The sequence below is a fragment of the Paralichthys olivaceus genome, chromosome 8 (genome assembly GCF_024713975.1).
Source record: "Paralichthys olivaceus isolate ysfri-2021 chromosome 8, ASM2471397v2, whole genome shotgun sequence".
NCBI lineage: Eukaryota > Metazoa > Chordata > Actinopteri > Pleuronectiformes > Paralichthyidae > Paralichthys > Paralichthys olivaceus.
The window spans coordinates 9808123-9826003 of NC_091100.1; the positions used below are offsets into that span (position 1 = coordinate 9808123).

General features: G+C 40.0%; 1 protein-coding gene across 1 annotated transcript; it reads right to left on the minus strand.

Moving 5' to 3' along the window:
• Positions 1-800: 800 nt before the first annotated feature.
• Positions 801-16810, minus strand: smox (spermine oxidase). Its single transcript, XM_020100489.2, has 7 exons — positions 16621-16810; positions 7865-8099; positions 6756-6982; positions 5753-5926; positions 3864-4605; positions 2287-2447; positions 801-1376 (listed from the first exon to the last, which is right to left on the minus strand). Exons 1-7 carry the CDS (start codon positions 16774-16776, stop codon positions 1224-1226), a joined length of 1848 nt encoding a protein of 615 aa, XP_019956048.1. The 5' UTR covers positions 16777-16810; the 3' UTR covers positions 801-1223.
• Between the last annotated feature and the right edge of the window lie 1071 nt (positions 16811-17881).

Genomic DNA, 17881 nt, shown 5'->3' on the forward strand with positions numbered 1-17881 from the left:
GGGGTCAACCCTGAACAGGTCGCCAGCGTATTGAAGAGCCGACATAGAGAGACAAACCATCCATGCTCACTCTCACCCTTATGGCCAATTTTAATTTCCAATTAACCAAACCCCAATCTACATGTCATGTTTGGAAGTTGGAGGACCTGGAGAAAAACTCCACACAAACACAGAGAGAACAAGTAAACTCCAAACAGAGAGGCACCGGGAGGACCAGGATTTGAAATTGGAACCTTCTTACTGTGTGATGCCTTGATTTGACATTATTTTTTGAAATCCTGTTTGAAATAAACTGTCAACAATGATAAATTCTCATCTTTACATCTTAGAAGAAAGTCATTTTGATGACAGGAGGTGGTTTTTCAATGAGGGGGAACATAGCAGATGACAAATATTGTCAGTCATCCTATTATGAAGGAACTTGTTAACTCTGTACAAGTACCGTACAAGTGTAAAGTAATAAGTGGGGAGGAATGAAGTTTATCTGTTGCTTATTAAAACTCTCCCAGTTCTTCTCAGCATCTGATTGTGTTTGTCACCGATGAGGAGGATTAACACTGTTGTCCAACAGAAGTGAGGACTGGGTTGAGGTCTGTTCCAACACCATCTGTCATTTTGGCACAGCTTTACAGCACTGGAGCCTTTTCCGTTCCTCTCATGTGCAATCACTTTCTGTCTCTCTGTCTCTCACTGATTTAAAATGAACAGAAACAGCGTCTCGTCTGTGGTGGAAAATATTAATGAGGACAGAGGTGGAGGAGGATGGTTAATCGTTCACTGAATGAACAACACGGAGCTGGTTTTGTTTGATGATGATAAAGTTTTTATTTTGTTAAAACTTTCTGAATACTTATTTAGTATTTCCATTATTTTTAAAAGAACATAACCTTACATACAGAAGGCACTTACAAAACCAAGTTAAATTACAGAAGCTGTTATTATAACCATTAAATTACTGATTTTAAAAATGAACAACATAAGATAAAATGATAAAGACACAAAAATGACAGCACCACTGGAAACATTTGACCAGTACATCCCAAAGAAAATTAGCATGATTCAATCTACAGTACAATAGAAACAATAGTCATTTGTTAACAATGTAATAATGCCCGAGTTATGCTTTAAGTATAACTTAATCATCAAAATAAAAAGATTAAAAACCCACAGTTTTCTATTGTTTGTGTTTTTATTTTCCAGTATTAGTCAGAGGTTTGTTTTATTTACATATTAGGCTTCGTGGTTTGAGCTCTGTGCAGGTCCTGGTACATCTCTACCAGGCGAGTGGCTTCTCTTTGTCCTGACAGCAAAGCACCATGGGTAGTGGAATAGTATTTTCTGTGGGTGGCCTCACCAGCAAACAGGACCTGCAGAGGCTGAGGACGAGGGAAGGGGGAGAATCAAGATCCGTCACTGTCAGCATATTCTTGGCCTCTCGTGCAGAAATATTTTCTATTTCCATCACTGATTTCCTTGTTAGTGCTTCACATGTAGAGGTACAGCAACTTTCCTCAAAGCTTAAGGTTTCAGTGTGACAGGGGGGCTGAAGCTCAGCCCCCCACTAACCCCTCCTCCCCTTCACCCAGAACGTGTCAGGTTTCATGATCTAGACTCCCGGCCAGGAGTCAGGATTCATTACCCCCTGACACCAGCTGTATTTGCTCTGCATGTGCTGGGATGTGACACGGCAGCGATGACACTGGCATGTTAGAGCCAGATGCTTTTGAGTGTGAGCAGGGATTGTAAACAACTAGATGCACAGGCAGAGTAAAGGCTCTCGTAGAAGATACACCCCAGAATGACCAGACTATTTTTTAAATATTTGAATCCTATATATTTTTTCATAAAATAATGTATTGATAAAGCACAATAGTCATCATTTTATGAGAAAAGTGCATAAAAGTCGTAATCGAGAAGAGAGTGTCTCAGATTCTTTTTCCCTTTAATTGCACTAATATTTTAAGTTCTTAACTTTCCATTTTACGAATTATTTGCATTAGCCAGGACAGCCTTACTTAGCCTTACTTAAGTCTATTTGAAAATTAATTTAAAGTATAACTCTAACTGCTCAAACCTAGTGGACAAAGGGCCTAAAAATAATGCAGCTTCGACTACAGAAGCACAACTAACTTTGGCAGAAGAATTAGCATAAAGTTAATGATTCAGTCTCACATTATAAACTTCACAAAGGTAGTAACTGAACTGCATTCCATGGTAGAGGTGTTCATTATGATTGTGTACACTCCATGTGTTGTGTTGTGTTGTGTTGTGTTGTGGTTGTCTTACTTGAGCCTTGGTGCTGTTGGCGTAAGGCAGTGGCATGGCCAGTCTCTCACAGTCCCCACCACTGGAGCCCACCCTGGTAAAGGAGTAGGAGCCTCGGATGAACGGGTTACTGCCCCACGAGGAGCGCAGGACACGCCGGGGCTTTGGAATGTCAGGGTTCCCTGTGGACGGACAAACAGACGAGAGACAGAGAGGGAGTCAGTGCAGTTGGTGGAGGGAGAAACATAACGACAATCACCGACAGTCTGGTTTCTAAAACATCCAGTGCATCACAGATTCAAACCAGTTCAAACTAAGACTGTGGCGGCTGTCAGTTGAGGCCTTTTACTGGGACGTCCCATCTGTCAAGACTAATCAACTTGTAACCCTCTGTGAGCGTAGAGGCACCAGCGAGTCTATATGTAATTAAGCAACAGCTGAGAGGATTAAACCACAATGACCTAAATGTGTGTGCGTGTGTGTGTGTGTGATTTACAGTATGCATCCATAGGTTCATCGACCTCATCACGACAATGACAGCCGCTGTGCCTGCTCTCGCATTGTGACCCATTTCTGAAGCGGCTACAGAAGCCCAGCAATACCAAAATTGTGGGCACAAGATGAAAAAAATCGTAGCGCACATTGAGAATAACACACAAGATAAATAAATGACTAGAGATAAGAATTATCTTGTTGACTCAAGGTATTACTATGTGGGCACAAGATATTACCATGTTGTTAGATATTTTTTAACTTGTACACACACGCAAGATAACAAAAGTAACAGTCACAGACATTTGTCTCAACATCTTCCTTATGTACTGAAATATGAATATAAATTAAATCCTTTGTTCAACTGATTTTTACTTTGCATTTAAATTAAACCTTGAAGCAGCTACAGGTTGTTTTACCAGAATTCCTCTGTTTCATAAGACGTGATGTGTTTTCTATGACTAGTGTCAGCAACAGTGACTCAGGGAAAATATCAGTCATTCCAGTGTCTCCCAAGAGAAAGGGGGATCGATCAAATATCAGTTGAAGGAAAGTCGTCCTCAGGTTATCTAACGTGCGATCTCTCCTCTTACTCGGTGTTGCTTTTGGGGTGGTGACACTTTTTCTCACAGGAGACAAAAACAGACACCTGAGTCATCAAGCTGTATTATCTGTCAGCCTTTTCTCGTGAAAAAAGCCACTTACGTCACGACTGAGGCTTATGTCATTTCCTTCAGAAGAAACACAATGACCCATGGTCCCGGATCATATGATTCACTGCACTAACAGGCTCAGTCGACTAAGGCTATTGTGTTAGCTTTAGATTACTGCTCGACTATAGTTCAGATGGAATTTGATATTTTCTGTTTTCAGACGAAGTCAGTCTAACCAATGGTCAGAAATGACAAAATATTACAAAGAAGTTATCTGTTTTTGTAAAGAGTATTTTGTCCTTGAGAAAATTTTCTTTGATTAGATGATGATCAAATAAAATCTAAAGGTTTTAAAGAGGGAGTTAATTAAATCCCACAAAGCTCCTACAGTGTGCACAGGAACTGAGATGAGGAACCAAAAAACTTCATTTCCTTGTGTGTCCATGTCCTGACCTGTAAAGCGCCTCAGCAGCTCAGTGCATGTCTCAGCCACTGTTTCGTCATCACAGCGCTCCATGTACAGTGCCTCTTGCCCACAGATCCAGCCGCTCAGCATGTAGCCGTAGCGTTCGGGCGGGTAAAGGACGTCAAAGCTGCAGATCTTTTTGTACCACAGCTCCTCGGGGTAAGCCAGCTGTTCCAGCTGAGCCTCATCCTCCCACACAAACTGGATGCTGTTGCACTCCGGGCTCCAGAAGGGCTCTTCGAACTCCAAGAATATCTTGTCGGTGGTGCTGATGCCCAGCTTCTCTATGGCGAGCACCTTGTCCTCTGGCAGAGAAGGGGAGAACATGGCTTCGTGGTTCTGCTTCAATACGCCCAGAGAAGCTGTCACGATCACGTGGTCGGCCACAATCCACTCCTCATCCTCACACTCCACGCAAATGGGGCGAACCAGTAGCAGCGGGTCCTGAGGCTGGCAGCTGTGGTTGTTCGTGTTGTGGTTGTTGTCCTGGTTGGTGTCGCTGCTCTTTGCGATCACCTCCTGATGCTGGGCTGAATAGTTCCAGTGGATGCAGCGGACCGGTTTGCTAAGGCTGATGGTGCGCGAGGGAATGTCCTGGGCCAGGAGCTCCACGATCTTCATGAAGCCTTCAGGAATGACATAATGGGCACCAGGGATCTCTGTCCACTCCCCAAACTCACTCAGAGACACCTCATCCATACTGGGAGAGCTGCTTTCACAACTCTCCACCTGAAACAGGAGGACATTTCATCGTAAAGAATTAGACCTGCTATACTACTTGTTAATCATCAGTTTAGTGTTTCACCCAAAGACAAGATTCTGGAGACACAGTCTTTGCAATTTAGGAGACATATGATGCTTTTTCAGTTTTTCCCTTGAGTATGTTGTATAGGTTTTTGTGTATTTAAAAGATCTGCAAAGCGAAAAAATCAACAATCTCAGTTTTTAACGGAGCTCCACTCCAGCACAGAAAACACCTGAAGCTCCTGAGAAGCCTCGTTGGGAATGCGGCCGAAACTCCCACATTTGCATAATATACGCCTAGCACCTGATCTGGCACGGCTCCTAGTAAAGCCAGGTGAAGTGAGAGCTGAGGCCGACAGACAGAGGCTGACAAGAGGAGCTAATGTTTTCAAATAATAACACAAATTAAAATGATCAACCTGAAAATAGGCAGAATATGTCTCCTTTTAATCCATACATTCCTGTCGGTACTTTACTGTTTTCTACAACAACTTGTTTCTACAGCTACAACTCTGAACTCACCAGCATCATTAAACTGCATTTACCATGTTGTTTTATTTAGAGGACACATACTGGTGGGGATTCATTAAAACGCAAAATTATGCGACTGTGATGGCCTCGTTAGCTGCTAAGCCAGTGTGGTAGCAGATACCTGGTGGTTAATGTGCCTCCGTCTCCTCTCTGCTGCATTTAATAACACACTCCAGTGTGTTTCTGTGTATGTCAAGAGATAAATAACATGATTATACTCAATAGCTATAGAAAGCACAAGCCTGCATATTTGTCTATGGCTATCTACAAGAAAGATGTGTATAAGTCATAAGCTAAATTACTGTCTAATTAACAAACACATTGTATTTTAATGAAAAGCTGACTATTGTCTAATTAACCCTCACAATTACAAAACCAGTAGGCAAACAGATTAGATGTGAAAGTTTGTTATCAAATTGTTTTCATATCATTTTTCAACTTTATAATGAAGGTCTGTTTTATTTTATGGTTGTTACGGCAAAAGCACCGTCTGATTCACAAAGGAATAATTTAAAGGAAAGTAAAGAGAAACCTGTTTCACACACTCACAGACACAGTGAATATTGAGAATACACACACACACACACACACACACACACACCTTGAGGTACTGTTGAAGCATGGACAGTTTGAGCTTCTTGATGCTCTCAGAATCATCCGGATCCAACATGATCTTCTTGCGCACCCCGTCTCGTGTAAAGATGCCAACGCTGTTCTGGCTCTCAGCACAAACTGGCTTCCCGTTCTGGAAGAACTCCTGAGTCAGCTCATACACCTACAGCAGGGTGAGAGGTGACAGACAGGGTCATTCTGGAGCAAACAGAATGAGGAAGGATGTAAAGAAACCATAAGACACTAAAAGAGGAAACAAAGAAACCAGTTTAGTTCAGTTCAGAGCAGATGGGGCCAAATGTTGAACTCTTCTTTTACCATCACAAAGAAACAACTCAAAATCACTACAAATGTTTGCCTCCACCAGTCAGTCCAATCTGCAGTTACATCCATGTCTGTCATGACTCATATGATATATGTTTTGAAGATTCAAAGGTTGTACTTGTACATTGTTGTAATTCTTGAGTTATGGCCAAAAACGTATTTTGTGATTTGACCGCCAAAATCTAATCATTTCATCCTTGAGTCCAAATGGATGTGTGTGACGGCAGCAAATAAAATTCCCTTCAGGATTTCCTGAGACCTTGTTCACAAGAACAGAATGGAAAACAGACATATATTCATATATACGGACGTACAGACAGACCGACTAAACACATGTAGTGATAACGCTGGAACTTCTGAATAAAACACATTAAAGTTGCAGTAGGTGGGATCACCACACAAATAGTCGATTGTTGAATTTTATCTCCAGGGCGTTAAAGGTATAGTTCATATTCAACCTAAAGGTCCACTACCAGAAGTGGTGATGCTAGCAGACTTAGCCACCATTGCTGTAGGTTTTGAAGCTATCATTGAGAGCCCAGCTTTTTACCAAACTGACTTGCATGTGAAGCTGCTTAGTAGAATAGAGAGTGAGAGTGGCAGATTCCCATTTCCATGCAATTGTGACTCCATGCCTGAACCAATGTGTGCATATGCTCCACCGTCACCTCGTTGTACAGGTCACTGAACTCCTCCACCAGGTCCTTGGGGATTCTCTTCCCCACGTTGGTCTGGTAGTGAGCGACACCATTCTTGGTGTACAGGCTGATGCGTCCCACGCTCCTCTCCCCATCTGTGGTATGCTCCAGCAGCCCGTTGTCCTCTGCCAGGTGGTACACGGGGTTCCCGATGGCACCATGGATCCAGGTGGCTCCGAGCTCCAAAGTTGCTTCACCTGCAAACGGAAGAAAAAGCAAAGAGATCAGTGTGAGTTTGGATCAAAGTCTCCTGTGTGGCTTTAAATGAAACAGAAGATAAAGACTTTTCAAACTCAGTTGAGTTTTAGATAATTAACCTGTTCGAGCGGAAGGTCAATTCAATTAACAAACTGTAGTTACTGAAGCCCACTGGAATAACATTAATTATGTAATTTTTCTAAAGGATGATCCCGTCACACAAAAAATTATTACATTCATTTTACAATCAAAGACAGAAATGGCTCAGCAATTATTCGATAACGAAAGAAGCGTTCACATAAAAGATGCATTTAAACATATTTTTACACATTTAAATGCGTTGAGTAAGTTCACATGTGATCTTTTTTTAAGTCCTGTTAAAATTTGTTTGTCATTGCAAGTTGAAGCAGTTCGTTCTAATGGAAATCACTTGCACTTCTTGACTCTGCCAGCATCACTTAAGCAGATCAAGTAAAAGCATGATTATATCTCTGAACATCATTGAGATTAATTAGGGAAACAATGTGAGCATTTACCAAATTGCAACTCCAACAATAAGAGTTAAAATTTCTTATTATTGCTATTATTATTACCTTTTTTTTATCATTGGAATATTTGTATGCATTTTATTAGTTTTTTTAATCAATTTTGTTTCATTAGGTTGTTTTAAATTCATTATATATTGTGTCCAGTGTGTTCATTTGAATTTTTATTTTAACGATTATGGACCAGCCAGGTACAGCAATCTTAATTTTTTTGTATTTAAGAATGTGGCAACCTGATCACAACTTTTGCAAAATGAGAAATAAATGCACTTATTCATGAATCATTGTATCAAAGTTTTAAGGTGACATGAAGTAAACAGGGTCAAGTCCTCTCACCGTGCTGAATGCTGTGGACTCGCCCACCAATGTGGTCTGACGCCTCTAGAACAGTGACATCCGTGAAGCCGTGTCTCAGTAGGACCCTAGTTGCAGCAAGGCCGGCCAAGCCAGCGCCAATCACTACTATTCTAGGCTGTCGATGAGTGCGTAGGTCGCTACTAAGAGGATCATCAGTGCTGTCTGACGAAATTTCACAACTTTGCATGCCGTCCAAGCTCCTCTTCGATGGAGTCTGAGGGACAATTAATGACAAGGATGCACGTCAAACATGGCACATTCAACACTGAGTTATCAGGCGACAGACACAAATAAAGCAGAAGATAACAGTGAGTGAAAGATGGAAAAATCGATATATCTTTGAGGTTGTGTCTTATTAATGACATATGACCATAATAAAATAAATGAGTGCAAATACAACCTGTACACTTCAATATCATCTCCCAGTATCTATTCTCTACTAGTGATTATTGCTTCTCTTTGCCGCTTTGCAGTTAAGAAGATTTTATAAATCACGTATGTAATTGAGAGTTATTATAAATGACTAAACAGAGAATCAAGATAAAGGCATTTCTAATAGCAGTGAATAATTGCTCTTAAACAAAGCAACAACAATATGGATAGTCATTAGAACATGCTATAAATACATGTTGCAGCAAAATCTGTGTATCCATCATTCCATCATTATACGAACATACAAACTCTTCTGTCTTTTCAGACCTAGGCTCAACCCCAGCCCCTCCCACCCTTCAGCCACCTGACTCTTCCTCGTGCACCTTCCCCTGCTCTTAATTCCTTAATCAGCTCCTCATTATAACACTTCTCTGCCATGAAGTCCATTGTGCTTTCCAGGCTGTAGCTTCACAGAGTTGTTTGTCTGTTTTTTTCTGACGGTTTATCAACAACTTTCTGAATTGTTCCTGCTTCTTTTGCCAGTTCATCTGCCTGTTGCTTATCACTGCCCATGCTCTGACTGTGTACACACCTTGTTCTTGCCTGCTGTAAACTGCTGATTCTTCAGGGAGCAGATGCTTAAAAAAATGTATCAAAAATGTAATTATGGCTGCTTAACGTTTGTTAACATGTTGGCCTCATATTGTTTAACTACTGTCCACACAGACCTCTATGACAACTGACAATCTTCATCCTACCATCTGTGTTTCCTGTTGTTTGACACTGTTCACTGAGCATTACACCAAAGCAGAGGTTCCCCCATGAGTGTTACTTCTATCGGCAAAAACATTTGACACGCTCACGCATTCAAATAAAAAGATTTCCCATTGCAGCCTTTCTTTTTCTGGGGAAACTGCTCAGGGACAGAAACGTTAACAGCGAGGAATACACAAGTGACCTTGTGAATCCAGTACACAGGGTTGCTCACTCTGAATGTATGGACAGCTATGAAAGAACGACACAGTGGGAGTCTATTCACAAGACGCTCCTGATAACCCAGTAGAGAAATGTACAAAGAGGCAACATTGTGGCAGTTTTCCATGAAAGAAGTGTAATGTTCAAACTGTTGTGAGGCTTTTATTGTGAAATGACTCTGTTTTCCCTCATCTTGACATGCAAGGACAACAATTTATCAACAGCAGTTCAACAGCTACATACATATACATACTCTCCTCTTTGTTACCACAGCAACGGTAGACACAGAGCGGTGAACATGATAGTGTGTCAAAAATACACTCTGAGTTTACACAGTTAGAAATCAATGGGCTTAAATATCAACACTCATATTTTTGATAAATAAGCTGTCCTGTTTATTTGTTTTATCCTCAAATCTTATCTTCCTCTGAATTCAACACGTACACACAGTTTTTACACCACAGATTATTGAGCCATGAGATGTTGGTCATATTCACACGGGTTTAACCCTGATCTTGAACTCTGACATCTGAGAAACTGCTGCAATCAATTAGTCATCAGATCAACAAGAGCTGACAAAGACGGTCAGAGAGGAAACCACCAGTCAGCACATCTGTGTGTGTGTGAGAGTGTGTGTGTGTGTTTGTGGATGTGAGCTGAAATATAAAAAACATGACGAGGACACCCTGTGCACAGGCATTTCTGTAAATCTCTGACACTTCTTGTTTCAACCTCCCCCAGATGACCGCAAAACTCCAACACAGATGTGGGTTAAACCTACTAATCTGGACGCTTCAACACCTGACCTCACTTCATGAACCTTGTCCCAAATGTGGGTCAGACCCTGCATGGATTTACAGAGCAGGCGTTTCGACTGGAAGTGGCAATATGACAACACAAAGAAGGAAAGGAAAATAGATTGTTATCATATTGTTTATATTTCAGCAGCTATTAGCTTATAACGCGTATAACACTGAAAAAAGAACATTGTTGGACCAAGAATTATTAAAATGGGCAATACAAAAATGTATTACATTTGTTTGAATTTACCAAGTTATACTAATAAAGTTGCTAACTTTAATTTGAAAGAACTTAATTTAAGTTCTATTGAAAGTTAGTAAAAATATAATTTTTTTGGGTGCAATTCAAATACCTCATTGTGGCAATATTGGATTTTTTATTAACTCATTAAACGTGATAATACTTTTTTCTTTATCCATATGGTATATTCCTGGCAGTGTTTGACTCTCTAATCAAACTCTAGTCTGCACTTGTAGTTCCCACGCGCTGCTGCTTGAACTACAGATTTTCTACTGAATTAGTGTTTGCATGCACCAAATAAAGCTTCCGTTTCAGTTCCAGTTTTGTCTCCCTCTGTGAAACTAACCCTTTGCAATAAAGTACCACTGCACACACGAAACACGGTTTAAAGACTCAACAGTTGGTTTCTCCGAAACTGAGGATGAAATATTGATGCAACAACATCACGATGAATAGACTCATTATTGTTCAAGAAAAAAGGATGTTGTTGAAGTGAAGCTGTTCCGATTTGTATATTTCTGGAATGATCAAATATTAATAGCAGAATCATCTAACATGATGGTTGTAAAATTAGACCCATTGTAATGCCTCACAAACAGACCTCACACTGTAAGACCGAATAGTAAAAGTGTGTTAAAAGGATTAAGTTGTGTTAACTCAGAAATTTAAAAAAGTTAATTCACTGCAAATTTTTTGAGTTATCTTAACTGATTTTCAATTTTAAGTGCACAATACTCAAAAACTTTAATTCAGTTTTGTCAATGAACTCAAATTGTTTGACTTGTCATCTGTGACGTCAATTCCAACGGGTGGAACATTCCAGTTCCCGCTTGCACAGACTCAGCAGCAGCGAGACAATCATTCAGATATATTTTTGCGAAAAGTCATCTTTCTTGTGGGAACTTCGCTTCCGGATCGCTACCAGGGACAACTTCTGGAGTTAATTCCGTTGTGGCTTGCAGCTGTTTTACAACCGGCTGATATACATTTTACTTTCTCTTTCTCCTTTTTGAGCGCTCCTCTCTGGTAAGTTGTTGTTCTTTGTCTTTTACCTCTGTGTTTAGCAAATTATTTGTTGTATTTTTTGCATAAAAACAATTATTTTATCCATTTGAATTTAATGTGTTGAGCTAAGTTAGTGTAATTATTGCCTCTACACTGACATAAATGCAAAAGTGAAGTAGAAAGCAGTATCCTTATTTATTGATAATGACTTTATAACTCAAAGTGGAATGTTAACGTTAGTGTGTTAGTTTTTTTCTCAAGGAAAACAGTGGCCTGCTGCAGAACTTTTACTCTTTGTGCATGTCAAACATTAAGTGAGAAGTTTCATGTTAAAGTCTTACAAATTCTTACAGGCCTTACTGGAAACACCATTAGTCAACAGCTTTTTCGAGTCTTTTTCCCTTCACAGCCTAATAATGAAATAGTAATGATGTTTTTGTAATTTTGTTCAGTATTTAAAGAGTCAAGTGATTTGTATGTCTGTAAAACTCATGTAAATCTTCTTTCTTTGAGCCTGAAGCAGAAGAAGCTGGGTGTTACATGAAGTCTGCAAGCTGGTATGTAGATGTTTCAGGAATTAGAACTACTAGTAGAGTTGAACAAGTAATAGAAATAAAGAATTAAACACCTTAATCAACAACAAATAATAGCTGTCAGTATAAACATATCAATATACAGTATATGCAACAGTGAATGCTCTGACCTCCTATCCTTAGCATTTCACAGTCATTAGCTAACCCAATAACTGGACAATTAACGTACAAAACATAGATGAATAACAAAGAGGCAGACAACTGTTGAATATGATCTCCCGTTACCTCAGCACTATAAAGTGTTGATAAACATTATCAAGGCATGTTATGGTAGCTCTGTAGGTTCATAGTTCAAAAAAAGAACTCCCCTGCTGTTATGAAATTCACTGGAAAGATATTTTTTTAGTGTAGCAAAAGGAGATAATATAAATTTACATCCAGTTGGCAATTTGACACTAAAACAGTCTAATAAAGTCAGGCAAGAATCTGCTTAAAAATCTGTTTTATTTTATAGAAATGTTGCATCGTCTGTGGTCATTTGATGCTGTAGCTTGTGGTGCAATCAGTTTGTATTGTGTTACACTAAGAGGTGTTTCTCCTCTCTCTCTCATCTTCAGCCTGTGCAGTCCCCTGAACTGGACATTGATGACGTACCAGTTGGCCTTGCTTTGATCCGTGCCAGTTCAACTGATGCCACATTCCTCTGCCCAAATAGGGTTGCAGTTCTCATTGAGGGTAATCTTGTGATTGACGTGAATACATTGGCTGACACCTATGTGATTCTTCTTGGACTGATTTATGCACTGCATTTACATTACCCAAAAGACTTGGCCAATACTTACTAAAAAATCTGAGGGCACTGTTCTTGAAAAAATCCTGGGAAATGATTTCTTACGTGGGAATCCTGATATGACAAGTATTGCACTATTTCAGGTATTCAGCACATGGAAGTGTAGAATTTTAGAAAACTATTTGTTTGTTGTTGTAGTATTTTTACTCAATAAAAACTGAGTTGCATCTAACCTTGTTAATGTGTTTTTGACTGTATGTGTACTACATAGAGATTTTGATCTTATTTTGGGTTAAACTGAGCAAGATTTGCTGATATTTTTGCTTGTACTGGAGTTAGTATAGAGCTTCTTTTGAATTGAAAATTTTAAGTAAACATAAGTGAAAAACTCAGTTATACAATAATAAGAAGAATCAAGTTATCTACACTTGTAGATACTAGTAGAACATACTTATCAGATAAGTTTTGTTAAACTTACCAAAGTAAGTTAGTGCCCCTTAAGATTACAAGTAAAGCATACTTAATCAAGACTGTTATTTTAACTCAAAATATTTAGTTAACATTAATTAAAAAATTTTATGTAATCAGTTTCAACAATATTTTTTTGAGTTAACTGAACTCATCAGGGTTTACAGTGCAGGCTAAAAAGACCTTTCCTGTGATTGTTGGGTTTTATTCGCTTATTGAGTCGGTGGTTTTGAAACTTGTGTGTTTCCTACACTGCTGCATGTTAGAGAATAAATGGCACAAACTTATCATTGAGCGTTGTGAGTTTTCTCCATGCTGTGGTTGCAGCTCCTTTATATTCCGCAGCTGCAAAAGAGATGAGGGTCACAGGAGGACACAGCTTTGTGGCGCAGAGCGAGCGTAGACAACGTATCTGACAAAAATGGATGCAGTGGTGGGTGGTATTGTTCCGTTTACTGTAAAATATTCTATTAGTTGCATTTTGTTGACTGTGCACTTGCAGGAATGCAGTTGCACATATTATCATGCACTAGCAAACTGTTGACCTGCACTGTGTATACTTGATTTGGGGTACTGTGTGCATGTTTTGATTTATACAGTATACATATTATAAAAACGTATATATGCTGATTTTAACATATATGTATTTGCAGCAGGTTTTATATGTATTCGTAATTGATCATCAGTGGTACTTAGGCTCCCTGGACAGTAAAAGACTGCAGCCCTCCTTGATGTCCAAACATTTGCATCTGATTTCTCCATCATCTGTTAACTTGAGTTTCTTGGCCATAAATTGAATAATTTCATGCTGTGTAAACACGTCCCACCTCTGTGTAGTACCTGTATTTGGACATTGGGTAAATGCCTCAGCTTTTTAGTTTTCGTGATCAAACAAAGCTCAAAGCAAAACTGGGTGATTCTGACAAATATCCTAATATTTTCACTTTCACTGTTGATGTGATTAGAAGACATTTCCTGTCTGTCTGGTTTCCCTGCCTCTTGCCAATCACTGTCTAATGTCCTGACTTCACCAATAGTTTATCCATGTTTTTTTTTTCATTTGAAAACGTATCAACTTTGCTGAGATTTAGAGCCACATAAAACAAGTTTGAAAAATCCACGGCTACGTTTTTGTCTGGATGGGCAGAAACAGAGATGTTTGTCACCAATGACGAAGACCCTCAAAACTGCTTGGGGATTAGGGTTTTTTGGTCACCACATGGCTGTCGCTGATTTGTCAGGTTCCTATCACATGTCCCCCTTCTGGAAGAAAACAACCGGCACTAGCCAAAGAGAAGACTATGGATGTAGCATTAAAGAAAGTGTTGTAGGAAGTTTTTTTTAAACCTGTTTTCCTTCAACCTTTCCCTTAGACGTGGGTCACGTGGTCGTGCCACAAATCACTTCTCTACTGCTGAAAGTAAAATAAACAGATTCATGGCACAACCTTACATGTGAGGAACAGGCACAGGATGACCAAGCAGGTTTGGATTTTTCATAAAATAAAAGTCTGATAGGGTCAGGAGAAATAGTCCCTTTGCCGTGATGCAGGAAAGCAACTATGATTATAATAAATGAATGATTTAATTCGTTGACAGTGTTTAATCACACACTGGCCTTGCTGACAGATTGCATCCATCCCATCCATACACTCACAGCACGCCACGCTCTGCAGATTAATTTGTGGGCTGAGCTTGGATAGATAGGCAGAGGAGGATGAGGCGGGAGGGGCAAGGGGTAGGTGGGGGAGGCGGGGCTAGCACTGACCTAGAAATGACAATCTACAGTACAGTCAGAGCATCTGCCCATGGCCTTCTGGAGAGCAGGGTCAGCCTTGAGCAGGAATATCTCTAATGACTGTGTGGCTCTCAACTCTGTTCTCTGCTATAATTGTGGACACAACTGGAATGAGTCGTGTATATACGCACATCTGTGTTTCCATTATCAGGCCCATGTAACTGTTTGTAAATGTTAAAATACAATTTTACTTCCATACATTGAGGGGCTTGTTCCAAAGGCCAGAAATTCCACACTTCTCTCACAGCTCTGGTTTTCCCAAGCTGAGATGATGAAATGACAAAACACACACACACACACACACACACACACACACACACACACACTGTAATACTGTACACCACATTGTATTTTCTCCCGATGCATATAAAGAGCAGAACAGTGCCCTGAAAGATCACTATTAACACCAATTATACACACAAGTTACAGGGGGACATGCTCAGAACAGGCTACACACATTGAGTTTTGATGACCGGCAAATTATCATCACTAAAACGGATTATACACTAGATTAAAAAAAAGCACATAAATTTAAAAAAAGTTCATTTTAGGTCAATTTCTTTAATAAAAATAACACATTAGAACCCAGAAACAATGAATCAAATTGAAGGTTTTAATGAAGCCACTTACAACAATAATTTTTCCAATTTCTCCCTGGAAGATCAATAAATGTTCCTGATTCTGAAAAGCATTATATGAAAAGTCAAATACATACATATAAAAACATTCGGTATATTGATATGATACTATGATAGGTGAGGAGGTCAGATTAAATGCGTTGACTGTTTATAAAGTGTTGCTGCTCAGATTTAAGTCTTTACATTATAATAACAATAATAATAATAATTTTGTCAAATTTGTTGTGATTATTACCAATATCGACTGATGTGAAAATGTTTATCTTGATGTAACTTTGTCCGTATCACCCAGCATTAAATCCGTTTATTATCAACTTGTTGACATTTCCACCTGCAGCTTTGATTGGATTAAAACCTTTTGGTTAAGGACTTAACTGAGACCTAAGAACAACCTGGATGAACGTTATTTGAACCCTGATGATTCTGATCTATATAAAGCATCAGTAAATAATTAGCGTAGTAATTGACCTAATCCAGTAAGGGGTGGGTTAGCATTAAGTGAAAACATGAATTATAAAGATAAGGACTAAAAGTTTGAATGCGTACAGTTAAGTGAGGATATCAGTGATCGCTGATAAAGAGTGGGACTCTGTCTCCACTCTGTTGAATGGATCTGTACAGTAGAAGCCTCCAGTGCCACGTATAAGCGCTGGAGCCAAAGTGGCAGCAGTTTGGAACAAAGCAAACTTCACTAAGTTCCTCTGACCAATTATCAGAATCAGAACAAACCATCGACACAAACTCAACACGTTTTAAAGCAGAGGAAACACAAAACATACACAACAGCGGCAGAGTAATGTGTCCCGTTACAGAGCCTGTACACACACACACACACACACACACATACATGATCAGACCTACACATCAGCGTTAATAACGTGTCATCTGTCGTGTTGCGTTCATCAACACAAACAACTGCCGGACGTGTGATCATCTCACATGTACACAGCTCCAGTGAACCCGCTGCTCTCACACAGTTTCCAGCCTCACGCTGAAATCAGCCCGTTCTCTCTGGTACAAATCTGAACACCGTCATATTTATAACGCCACTGTTAGAAACGACTCGTGTGTGTGTGTGTGTGTTGTGTGCGTGTTGTGAGTCGATCAGCTGGTTACCTGACTCTCTTGATCTTCAGCTGTTAAAAACACACACAACCTCAGGACTGCTCCTCTTTCCTTTGTGCCCGTTTCTCCCTCAGACCGGCTCCGCTTTGTATTTATGTCTGGAAACCAGAAGCAGCCAGTTTTCCTGCGAGGACGCCGCCTCCTCATTCACTATACATGAGCCGCCATGACGACACACACACACACACACACACACACACACACACACACAGCCCTCCTCCTCCTGAGTCACTATCAGTAAGTAAGACGCGCACGCGCGCACACACACACACACTAATGCTTCTTATGCAATTGAATTATTGCATTTTGTCCTCAAGTCTTCCCAATGAGACTGTGTACACAGATTTCCCACAACATAACAATCTAACTGGTCCACACACACACGTTTGTACTTCTATCTTAGTTGGCATAATATTACATTACTTTTTATTTTGCTGACGCTTTTATCCCAAGTGTCTAACAATTAGTGCATCAACCATGAGGGTACAAAACCAGAACTACCAAGAATTAAGTAAGTACAATTTGCTTCAAAAAAAGCCAAACTACAAGTACTACATGTAAGTGCCATAAAGGGGAACAATTGTTTTTAAATGCGAGGTGTAGTCGGAAGAGATGTGTACACTTTCTGCTGTCCTGGTGTCAATTGGGAGCTCGTTCCAACATTTGGGTGCCAGGACGGCAAAAAGTTGTGATTTTGTTTGCTAGCTCGCATTGAGGGAGCAGCAAGCTGATTGGTAGATGCAGAGTGGAGTGGACAGGCTGGGGTGTAAGGTTTGACCGTGTCCTGGATGTAGACCGGACCCGATCTGTTCACAGCATGGTACGCAAGTACTAGTGTTTTGAAATGGATACATGCAGCCACTGGTAGCCAGTAAAGGGAGCCGAGGAGTGGAGTGGTGTGAGTGAATTTAGGTAAGTTGAAGATCAGTCGAGCTGCTATAATCTGGATGAGCTGCATACATCGAATAGCAGTAGCAGGCAGACCAGCCAGGGGGGAGTTTCAGTAGTCTAGGCGTGAGATGATCTTCAAATGAGGAAATAAAATTATTCCCCCCAGTTTGTGCTGTGATGCGCTGCCCTGAAAGTATTTATATTTGTATGACATGTCGGCCTGCTCCTGCTGCCCTCTTTCTTCGTGAGCACAATGCATCATGGTAAGTATTGCTCAGTTAATGACCATCAGTTGTACAGTACTTTTCAGGATGAATTGTGGGAAACAATGAGTGCACCATATATGGTATGAAAAACGTCA

Excerpts from the sequence above, each read along its gene's own strand:
- smox (XM_020100489.2), bottom strand. The coding sequence starts at position 16,776 with ATGAGGAGGCGGCGTCCTCGCAGGAAAACTGGCTGCTTCTGGTTTCCA. Across the intron at positions 8,100-16,620 it reads CTGAAGATCAAGAGAGTCAG|ACTCCATCGAAGAGGAGCTT; the intron begins GTAACCAGCTGA and ends ATTGTCCCTCAG. Across the intron at positions 5,927-6,755 it reads TCAGTGACCTGTACAACGAG|GTGTATGAGCTGACTCAGGA; the intron begins GTGACGGTGGAG and ends ACCCTGCTGTAG.